We start from the raw sequence: 11538 nt of genomic DNA, 5'->3' as shown, positions 1-11538 counted from the left end.
GGCGTTCGCTTGGTGCGCAATTCTTTTTTCGATGAGATTCTATTTTTAAAAGTTTAAGTAATTAAAAACCATGTCTATATTCCAAGTTATATAAGAATATCCGAGAAAGTTTAGGGGAGATCACTCCCGGTTTATTTTTAGTTTTATGATAATTATGTGGCAAGTTATTTGGTCACACTAACTGAAAAGCTAATGGTTTGTCACACTCATAGGGGAGAGAAGGGGTTGGAATTTCGTGACGATGTGTGACGAGGATGAGGAGGGGGATTTCAGAAAGTGTGACGTCATATTGTTGGATGTTCGTTAATTCGCGTTTTAGAAAGTTGTGTTTTTTTTAATAAATGAAGTAGAAATTAAATAATATACTCCATGTTGACAGAGTTCAGTAAATATTTTAGAAACAAATCAATGTTTAAAAAATAAAACTGTAACTTTGAAGTGAGGGGTTATATACCGAGATGTGACGCCATTTTAAAGGGTGGGTCTGGCTTTTTGTGGCCATGTGTTACGGCAGGGGGAGGAAGGGGGTTAAAATCGTCAAAAAGCGTAAAGTCATGTATGGATTACCCCCACCACCCCCTCCCTAACTCCTAACTAGGTTCTTTTTTTAAATTGAGGCCTTATATCTGTATAACTGCTTTTGAGATCTTTTTCAGCACATGAAGATATCCGTCTTCTGGGGAAAAAAATGCAAAATCCTATTAAGGATATTGAACTATATGTGTGTATACGATCCGCCCCCCCCCCCCCCCCCCCGAAATATCAAGTACATGTGTGCGTATGTGTGTGTGTGATCGTCTACATGCGTACGTGTGTGCTTAGTAAAAAAAAATGTACTGCTATCATTAAACTGTTTTGGTAAAAAGAATTGCAAATTTGGTATCAATGTGAAGGCCAGTGTTTCTTTCTAACATTTGTATCAGTATGTGAGTATGTTGTACATATAATCATCTTTTCCCGTTCGTGCACAAGCAGCAAAAGATACGCACTGGGCAGATCAAGTAGAGTTCATCTGTTTCAGTGACCTCAGCATACGAATGTGGTCAGCATTATGCCCAGTCGCCTTTATTTTCCCTCACAAGATTTAGCTGGGTGGACGTTGTACTGTCTTTTGGAGTCGGATCCAAACTCGAGCATTTTGAGTTAGCAGTCTAACGCTCTACTGCTAGGCCACGCTGGCCCTGTTAGGTATAAGCAAGCATATATTTTAGCGGCCTGTGGCTGTATGACACATTATGAACTGTATAAGGTAATATATAACGATCGAGTATATAAGCCAATACCTTTTTGTATTGTAGATGTGATTTTAATAGAGCAAATAAACCATGACAGACACATTCTATTTACACAGACTACGTTTTACCTGGTAATTTTCAATTGACAGCTTTATGTCAACTTTTAAATATTTTTTATTATTTGGGAAAGCGTAGGAGATAAATTAACTACGTTCTTTTTAGATTTCAGAGATTGCATTTAAGTTGTCTCCCTTGTAGTAGAGTACCAGAGGAGGTTACTTCAGATTAAATTTTAAAACTAATAAAAATTACTTTTAAAATACAAAAGTGTGTCGTTACACTTTCTGACCCCCCACCACTATTCGCACATTACGATAAAATTGTGAACCCCCCCCTACTCCATTATATATCTTAAACGTGTGACATAGTCTATAGATTACATAACCCTAAGTAATGCCGGTTCTTCCGTAAAATTGGTGGATCTTAACTCTAGACGTGATTTTTTAATTACTTAAACTTTTTAAAATAGAATAGAATCTCCTAGAAAAAAGAATTGCACACCAAGTGAACAGCAAACAATGTGTGTATACTAGTGCGGAATATTAGTCCTTTATAAATTCACATTCGTTTTTGCTATATTGGAAAGTACTACTTCCGTTAACGGAAATTACTCAAAATTTGATAGAAGGTAGATAATTAGATCTTTCACTTTTATGTAAAATTTCATTTATCTATCTGAAACAGTACTCAAGTTATAGACTATTGAAAAACCAAAAGTAGAAAAAGTTCACCCGGTGATCGGAAATCGCTGAAAAGCGATATATATAATACTTACATATGAAATTTCATCAAACTAGCTGTTACGGTAATCAAGTTATCGAGTTCACAGACACACATCCATACATCCACACACGCACACGGACAACATTGCAAAACTATGTTTTTCCGACTCAGGGAGGTGTAAAACGTCGAGATTGGTGCATTTTTTGCATGATTACAACACTTCCTCTTATCTGTGTATACGAGAAAGTAATAAACCGGGAGTGATCTATCCTAAACTTTCGCGAATATCTATATATATAATTCTCTTCTGGGAGCCGTTAGAAAACAAGCTGCAAGCGCCTCCTTGCAGTCCCCTCTCTTTCTCTCTATCACTATCACTACCACCCCCACCCCACCCCCACATTATCTGGTGAGCTGTGTTCACTCTAAATGTTTACAAAGCTAAATGTTTACAAATCGTAGAGCCGTAGAGCCGGGTTTCTATTAGGGGCAGATAATTTAGTTCGATTTTAAACTTACAGGAGGTAACTAAGAAATAACTAAGAGGAGGCTGCTTTCACGGGGGGGGGGGGGGGGGGTGTAGGGTCGGGGTTAGGGGAAAGGGGGGGGGTAGTGTTTTAAAGCAAATATTTTCAGTGGCAGCATTGGTACTGTCGAATTCACAAATTATGAATTACTGAAAAGTAGAAAATAAAACAACTATATAGCGGCGTATGATACGCTGCGGGTCGGCTCGTTCTTATATAAAACAACAAGGGATGGGAACTCCATTTTAAATACTTTTTAAAAATAGAATAAAATCTCTTAGAAAAAAAGAATTGCACACCAAATGAACTTCAAATAAAATGTGCATAATAGTGCGCAATATTATTAGCAGTGTTTCTTCCAGACTTTTTTCTCCGGGGGGGGGGGGGCACTTGAAATTTTCGGGGGGGGGGGGGTAGACTTTCTTCGGGGGGGGGGGGGGCGGACACTGTTAAAAGTATATATTTTCTATATAAATTATATAAATTTCATTTCGTTCGGGGGGGCGGTAAAATTTTTTCGGGGGGGGGGGGGGGGGCTCTGCCCCCCCCCCCCGAAGAGATGCCTGGAAGAAACTCTGATTATTAATTAGTACTTTATAAATTTACATTAGTTTTTTGTGAAAACGGAAATAGTGTAAATTACTACTTTCGGTCAACGGAAATTACTCAAAATTTGATAGAAGGCAGAGAATTAGATCTTTTACTTATATGTGAATTTTTTTTTATCTATCTGAAATAGTACTCAAGTTATAGGCTTTTGAAAAATTCAAAGTAAAAAAAGTTCCACTTCCGGTTATCGGAAATCGATCAGAAGTTGATACGGATCTACGATTTTAATAAAATACTTATATATGAAATTTCATCAACCTAGCTGTAACGGTACTCAAGTTATCGTGTTTACAGACACACAGGCATACCGAGAAGATTGCAAAATTATGTTTTTCCGTATCAGTGAGGTGTAAAACGTCGAGCTTTCCAAAAATCTCGATTTTTTTTTGGCACGATTACAAGACTTTCTCTATATTTCGTATATACGAGAAAGTAAAAAAGAAAGATGAAATTCGGTCCAGAGTTAAAGTATTGTCATAAATGTAGTTAGTGACGCAACTAAAATCCCGCCAAAATCCACTTGCTTAGATAGAGAGGGGTAGTCAAAATTTAGGGATCTAGTCTTAATTAAGTTTACCGATTATATTGTTTTCTAACATCTTTGCTCTCATTGTAATTAAAATTTACAAAAAAAAAAAAAAATGAAAGATCAACAGAGATTGGCGTAAAAAATAGTAAAACGCTGGCATACTTCAGAAAACTTCCACGTATTGTAGGATAGTTGGTGGGACAACGAAAGCGTATGTGTGTGTGTGGGGGGGGGGGGGGGGGCGGAACCAATTATGAGGGTTGGGGGGGGGGGGGGGGAAGGGAAATTGTGGATGGTAGAGTTATCTTCATCTCTGAAAATGACCAACTAATGAGGTCCGTTAGTGAAAAAAGCTGACCACTTATCCCTATGCCGAGGTAAAAAAAAACAACATATGAACTATCTTCATCTGCTAGATCTAGGTCTTAAAGGAATATTGTCTTTAAAAAAATCATGTTTTCAATATTGCTATTAGATCTATATATTAGACTAGCTGCATCCCGTGCTCCGCCACGGTAAATCTATTTTAAATGTACCAACTTGGGAACAGAACAAAACTAAACACAACACAAACGAACGCAAAAAAAAAAAAACACAAACGAAAAAACAACATCAACACTCATAACATAAACACATCTTAAATGCAATCATAAAGGCATATTGCTCACAGTCTAGCCCAGGGGTCTCCAAACTTTTCAGTCCGAGGGCCGCATTAACTATTAAATTTCAGTTCAGGGGCCAGTTTCTTCCAGGCATGTCTTTGATTTTTCTGGGCAAAGTTCCTCAGCCATCACCAACAAACGTTTTTCCGTGGACAAAAAGGTCTCCGCGGGCCGGATAAGAAGAGCTCGCGGGCCGCATCCGGCCCGCGGGCCGTAGTTTGGAGACCCCTGGTCTAGCCAGTAGCACCAAATCGCGCCCTTTCCGAGCGCCGGCGGACGCGTCTGACACCGTGAATGAATATAAAACAGAGGCGTAGCGACCATTTCCGGCGCCCGGGGACAAACTTTCGATTTGACCCCCTCAAACTTACGAATTGCACCCCCTCCCCTCAAAAGTTTAATTTCCACCCCACGCCCTTAAACTTTCGATTTGCACCCCACTCAAACTTTCGATTTGCACCCCTTTTGATTTGAAATTCCCCCGCTCAAACTTTTGATTTGCACCCCCCCCCCCCCGTCGCAAATTTTTTCCAACCCACTTTGGCACCCCCTAAGGTTGGCACCCGGGGACACATGCCCCCCCCCCCCCCTCGCTACGCCTTTTCTATAAAACCCCCCGCTTGTCCGCAAACCGAAAGATAGAATAATAATAAATAATATACAATAAATAATAGGCAATATTTAAAATATCCGTGTTTTACCTACCATATATCACTTTATCAATTCACGCATTTTTTCCAGTACTTTAAATTTTAAAAATTTACAATAAAGTTTCATAACTAAAACCATTGCGCACCATATGAACGTGATGACGCGTCTATAATAGTGCTGAATAGTTGATTAAAAATTATAAGTCTTAGGGCCTACATTTAGTGAATAAAATAAATAAAAGATTGCCTTATATCAATCCATGCTAATTATTATTTTCAAACAATAATTTCCTCTTACACATCCGAATAATTTGCATTCACATTTTGCTAATTATATTATTGCAACACTAATTCCTTCTATGACGAACGTATATTTGCATTCACATTTTTTATTAGCGTGAGTTTAATGTATTTTTAAATTACCTCCTTTGTCAAAATTAGAAAAAAGAGTTAAATTAATTTGATTTTTCTACCGTACTATTATTATGTTATTAATATGTATCCACTTTTTCTGGGAATATAAACGAAAATGATATTTGACATTGATCCTTTTAATATGTTTTAGCAATGTGCGTGTATTTAATATTCTCTTTACGTTATGCAAAATTGTACAAACAGTGGAAATTATAAAATAGCTCTATGCCGTTATATAAGCAAACCCTACTCTATACTTAAAATAAGAATACTGCGGTGCACTGAAAAGCACAGCATGGTGCGATGTTTACTTTTATGGTTTCAAAATCCATAGCGATGACAGACTGACACACGCTCAGCCCGCTTATATTATAGATTTACTTTAGTAATTCACCACAGTAAACTTAAGCTTAGATCAAGTTGAAAAAAAAAATTATAGACTATTTTTTCTTTAAAATTATATAGGCCTATAGATCTAACACTATCTTAAATTAAAACACATATTATATATTCTTTTTATTTATCACAAATTACGTTATAAAATTAATGTATTCCTTATTAATGGATTACTTTACTTAGGCCCTATTTGGCCTTTTTTGGGGTATTCTTTTAATGAACTTGCTTAGGAAAGTCAAATTTAATTTAATAGCACAAGTTACAACTATAATAAAACAAGAACAAGAAAAAAAAGAGTAGACATTACTCAGACATTTTAAATTTAATTTATACTATTATAATTTTATTTTAAAAAATTTGGTCTTATTTCTACAGCCAGAGCAAGAAGCTAGGCCTAGCCTAGGGACTATCGCAAAAGTTAAAAATTGTGATCGAGTTTCTATTTTGACCACACTGACCCGGATCTACAACCAACCCTTTCCTTTTCCGGTTTCTTGCTAATCATGGTAGGTTGTTGTCGATTTACGTTAGATAATATCTACTTAAAATCGTGTAAAATCTACCTATCACTATTTCAAATAATTAATATCGTGTATTTTAAAAGTTCTAATAATTTTATTGGAGTATTATTTGTGGGGTACCGTTCACATAGCAGGTCAATTTTTCGTTACGTATCATAAAATTGAATTCGAAGACCGGTGTTTATATCTATTTTCTGTGAGACGACATGACTAGGTTGAGAAGACGACTGAAATTATTTATACTGAAACTTTATTAGATATCTGAATCCTATTTAAATTTGAATAACATGATTTAACTGTCAACTTTTGGTGCAATGATGTAAGAATTTCTTCACCTGATGTTATTGTTAACTCAAAAACAGGATGACTTACGACGCCTGAGCACCAATTTGGCTTTTTGTAGGCCTAAGACTGGCTAAGACTTCACAATTCAAAAGAACCCTTCAGCATAGTCTCTGTAATAACACAATACCCATAATAATGTTGAGCTATTACATCTTCTTGCTCCCACATTTAATATGACTTAGCCTAAGTAATGAATAATATAATAAATGGTTGCAACACGAAGAAACCTGGTTTAAGTTTGTAGCCTATGTTTTTAAAATTTTATTTTCAGTCGAAAATAATAATAATCAAAATATTTTCTTTACAGCCTCCACCAAAATCCAAGAAAGGCAAAAAGAAGGTGGCTTCTGCCCCTTTGGTTGCCAAAAAGATTGAGCCTAAGAAAATAGTAAATCCTCTTTTTGAGAAAAGACCCAAGAATTTTGGCATTGGTCAGGACATTCAACCCAAGAGAGATCTAAGTCGCTTTGTCAGATGGCCCAAGTACATTCGCCTGCAGAGACAGAGAGCTATTCTCTACCAGCGTCTCAAGGTTCCACCTCCAATCAACCAGTTTACCCAAGCTCTTGACAGACAGACTGGTAGGGACATTATTTTTTTCTGCTGCTGAATAGTCTTATCTGATACTATTGAGTAGGCATAATCAAATATTTCTTCTTGCAGCAATTCAGCTGTTCCGTTTGATGGACAAATACAGACCTGAAGTTAGAAAACAGAAGGAAGCTCGTCTTCAGGGCCGTGCTGAAGATCGTGTTGCAGGCAAAGCTGATACACCAACTAAGCGCCCACCAGTTGTTAGATCAGGAATCAACACAGTTACAGCCCTGATTGAATCTAAAAAGGCACAGTTGGTTGTCATTGCCCATGATGTCGATCCTATTGAGGTTAGTTAAAAATCATTGTCCTAGTCAGTATCTGGCCATAGTAACCTAGTAATATTCCCTATTATTTTTTTGCAAATTAAAATTTGCCAACCAAGCATACAGACATTTGGAAGTAACCAGTTAATACATGTTGTGCTGTGATGTAATAGAATTTCTTCACCTGAAGCTTTTTAGTATGATGTTTATTTGACAACTGAGCACATTAATCAACCCAGTTCTGTATTTTTAATGCTACAGAACAAAACTGTTAATAATTGCTTTTTACTACAGATTGTACTCTTCCTTCCTGCACTATGCCGTAAAATGGGAGTCCCATATTGTATTGTCAAAGGCAAGGCACGTTTGGGGCAGGTTGTTCACAGAAAGACAGCCACTTGCTTGGCTTTTACCCAAGTTCATCCGTAAGTACATGCAACAGGTTTCAAGAAAAAAAAATTATTTTAACATCCCACATTATTTTTATTCACTTATTGATTGCTGAGTTACACATTTTTCTTTTGCAATAGGATTTGGATTTGGTACCATTATTTCCACGATTGATTTGTAAATTAGAAACGTATCTGAGCAGTGATGATCCTATTTACTTTACTGAACTTATTTTGAAGATACCTCCTTGGCTGTGTCTGAGCTCAGTGATTAAAATAGTGGTTATATTCTTTTCACCATCAGTATTGTTGGAACTACATCAGTCCCAAACCTTAATTGGTATGTAGGGATTCTAGTTAGGACAGTTTTAAAAACCTTACAGCTCTGTGTATACTTGGCAATTTCTGTTTCCCCAATCCCAGTTGAATGAAGTTCATTTACACTCAGGTTTACCAGCACAAAATGAAGTTGAATGATTTTTTTTAACCTTGCAAAATGTATGTAAATTGCAAAATCTCAGAGCAGGGTGGAACTAAAACAATAAGGGCAGTAAGTAGTTAGCAGGAAGGATTATGCATTTGGAATACAATGTAAAATGGCTCAGGCCTTTTTAAAAATCTACACGGTGGGTTTTTTTTTTGTGTGGAGCAAGTAATATTTTTGTGAAAGTTTACCATAAATTGTTTCATACATAAGGGTTTTTTGTCTTATTTTGTCTTGATTTTCACTCTGGGTCTCTTTAGTCCTGCCTGTTACGTGTAGTAGTTTCTGTAGTTAGTAACTGAGCAGTGATGATCTCATTCATTTACTGATCTTGTATTGAAGATACTCCTTGGCTGTGTCTGAGCTCAGTTATATCAAATTGTAGTTGAGTTTCTTTATTAAAGCTGCAAGGATTTCTAATATTAGTTGAAAATCTTTTTTCTTTAATTTTTTTTAAACTTAAAAACATGCAACTCTTGTGAATTTAAAATATAAACAAAATCGAAGTAAGGATTATTTCTTTTGTAGTGTACTTTCAAAAACAATTGTTCTATACTTTTTCAGTGAGGATAGACCAAGTCTGAACAAGCTTATTGAGGCTGTTAAAACTAACTTCAATGACAGGTTTGATGAGGTAAGTGTATTTATTTTCTTGGTTCTCCTTACTGATTCAGCATTGCTAGCTGTGATGAATCTTTTTTTACTGCTGATTTTTTGTGAGGCTTGTAATGAGCTTTTTAACCCTGAGCAAACAATGCTGAATATCAGTTAAGGTACATTTGTATACCTTTAGCAGAAGAGGTTATTTTTAAATGGATTAATCAACTTACCACTTACCAAGTTTTTTTACTGACTTGACCAGCCTTTTCAGTCAAATTCCTTTATGTCCATAATGTCGTGAAGCATTACAAAAGTTGGTTTCTTGTTACAATTCTTTTTTTGTTTCTCTAGTTCCTTTTTATAGTCAAATCAATTATTCATATTATCACCTTACATGTCATTAGGGACATTTATGCTTAAAATCTTTACCCATTTGGTCAATTAAATTAAATTTTGTCCTAAAGGTTAATTAGTTGGTGTGATGACAATTTCATTTCTTTTTGTAACTATTTTGTTTCCTGTTGCTTGTGATGATGATTATTCTACATTGCTAATTATCTTTGAAGCTTTGTATTGAGCTTTTTAACCCTGAACAAGCAAAGGGAATGATTAATTGTTTAACTTAGTAAAGAAAATGCATATGGCAAACTTATTGATTTAAATGTCTTACAGCTCCGAAGACACTGGGGTGGTGGTGTCATGGGCTCAAAGTCTCAAGCACGTGTTGCCAAGCTGGAGAAAGCCAAGGCTAAAGAAATTGCACAGCGAGTTGGTTAGATTGAAACATTTCAAGCTTAATAAAGTGTATAATTTATGTTTATTTGTTTTGTTTTCCTTTGAGTGTCACTGCTAGTGTTCTAATGGTATATCTTACAAGGCAGCTCATAAAATGATCCTGTATAAAGATGATGCAAACCTTTGTGTAAACTGAAACTGGTTCAAGATTAAACATAAAAAAAAATCAAGGGATGTTTTATTGCCAGAAGTAATTTTTTATGAGCTACAGAAATTCATTGCATTTCATTTGCTAACATCAATATGGCTGTCTTGGAACCTGGTAAAGACAGTAACCCAAGTATGTATTGAAAGAGGGCTTAAAATACTGTACAGGTAATCACTTCGGAACAATTTTGACAAGACAGCTATGTCACTGTCAGTCAAACAGTTTATTAAAATTATAACCTATACCTTATGTGACTCCTTGGTTTCAAAAGTGGTATGGTGCCTAGGGATATACCTTTTTGGCATGCATGGTAGCACTCTCCAATCATCCATGACCAACATTTCACTTTTCTCCAGGCAGATGTGGGGTGTTTGAGATCTGTATAGTTATAACTGAATCCATATGGGGTCTTAACTGCGTTTGATTTTCAACCACCACAAGTCATGAACTTCAAAAAAGCAGTTCACACACCTTCCAATATAAATTTGTAAATCGCCCAGACATGCACCTGGGTTAATTATTGCTAGATCTCAGTGAAATATTTTCTCATATCACTATATATTTATATCCAGCATTCAAAATTTATTTTAAAATAATAATCATTAAAAAAGTTTTTAAAAACCCACGTTTTCTGATTGAACTAAAAAGTAGAAAATAAATACTATACATCACAATAATGCAAGCGATCACTCTACTATAAGCGATGAAAAACGTGGGGCGCCGAAGTAAAAGTTATATTACTATTGATTAGATAATACTATTGACTTTTATTAGGGAGCTTGTAGAGAGTCAACAGTATTAGAAACTGTAAGAAAATCACGGCGCCCCACGTTTTTGATCGCTTATAGTAGAGTGATCGCTTGCATTATTGTGATGTATAGTATTTATTTTCTACTTTTTAGTTCAATCAGAAAACGTGGGTTTTTTAAAACTTTTTTAATGATTATTTTCTACTTTTTAGTCTTTGTCTGTTTTTTTGCATTAAAATCCTGTTATCGATTTTTATCTTTTCACTTTTTTTTGGGTAAACGAAGACAACTCGTAAAAAGACAACTCGTAAAAAGACAACTCAAAAAAAAATCGTTGTGTGAATACGTTACTGACTAGAACACATAGATTTGAACCCGTGTCGAGTGGGATAGCAATTGTGTGCCCAACCACTCGACCATATCGTCTCCCCCAAACTGGCCTACATCCTGTAAGTTTAAACTCGGTTCAAAGTAAATTATCTGCCTCTAAGCCTGTGGGATCGTTCGCTTCACTGCGCGCGAGGTACGCGTCACTGGTTTTTTTTCTAATGGCTCGCATATATATATAGATTATATAGCGGTCTAAAATGCTCAATAAAATGTTTCCATTGATCAATTTAGTAATAATAACAATTGCATATTCTATGGTCATCCAAAAGAAAGCTTCCCTGAAAATTTCAGCGCGCTAGCTAACTGGGAAGTGCCAGAAATTTCGATCGCAAGATTGGATTGGAAAGACAAACACAGACACAGAGAAAGCAAGTTAAAGAAAACGTGGGAAAAAATACATGAGATTGGGAGCTACTTCTTGGATTAAAATTTATTTACTTTCTTCAAAACTT

General features: G+C 35.9%; 1 protein-coding gene and 2 non-coding genes across 3 annotated transcripts; all 3 read left to right on the top strand.

Annotated features, from left to right (window-relative positions):
- Nucleotides 1-6183: 6183 nt before the first annotated feature.
- Nucleotides 6184-9819, top strand: LOC131932753 (large ribosomal subunit protein eL8). The gene is made up of 6 exons (XM_059289670.1): nt 6184-6311; nt 6979-7252; nt 7335-7555; nt 7826-7956; nt 8969-9038; nt 9677-9819. The coding sequence occupies exons 1-6, from the start codon at nt 6309-6311 to the stop codon at nt 9779-9781; spliced, it is 804 nt and encodes a 267-aa protein (XP_059145653.1). The 5' UTR covers nt 6184-6308; the 3' UTR covers nt 9782-9819.
- LOC131932754 (small nucleolar RNA SNORD36) lies at nt 9085-9156 on the top strand. The gene has a single exon (XR_009384704.1). It is a non-coding gene; the product is annotated as a small nucleolar RNA SNORD36 (small nucleolar RNA).
- LOC131932755 (small nucleolar RNA SNORD36) lies at nt 9530-9601 on the top strand. Its single transcript, XR_009384705.1, has one exon. It is a non-coding gene; the product is annotated as a small nucleolar RNA SNORD36 (small nucleolar RNA).
- Nucleotides 9820-11538: the final 1719 nt, after the last annotated feature.

This window comes from Physella acuta, unplaced genomic scaffold (genome assembly GCF_028476545.2).
Source record: "Physella acuta isolate Inbredline_101_S28 unplaced genomic scaffold, ASM2847654v3 ptg002270l, whole genome shotgun sequence".
Classification (NCBI taxonomy): Eukaryota; Metazoa; Mollusca; class Gastropoda; family Physidae; genus Physella; species Physella acuta.
Note: the sequence above shows the minus strand (reverse complement) of the source record. Positions and strands in the feature narration are given on the sequence as shown.

Bases quoted from the DNA above. Each gene is read 5' to 3' on its own strand.
- LOC131932753 (XM_059289670.1), top strand. The intron at 7,253-7,334 runs GTAGGGACATTA...TTCTTCTTGCAG, and splicing joins AGCTCTTGACAGACAGACTG to CAATTCAGCTGTTCCGTTTG. The intron at 9,039-9,676 runs GTAAGTGTATTT...AATGTCTTACAG, and splicing joins TCAATGACAGGTTTGATGAG to CTCCGAAGACACTGGGGTGG.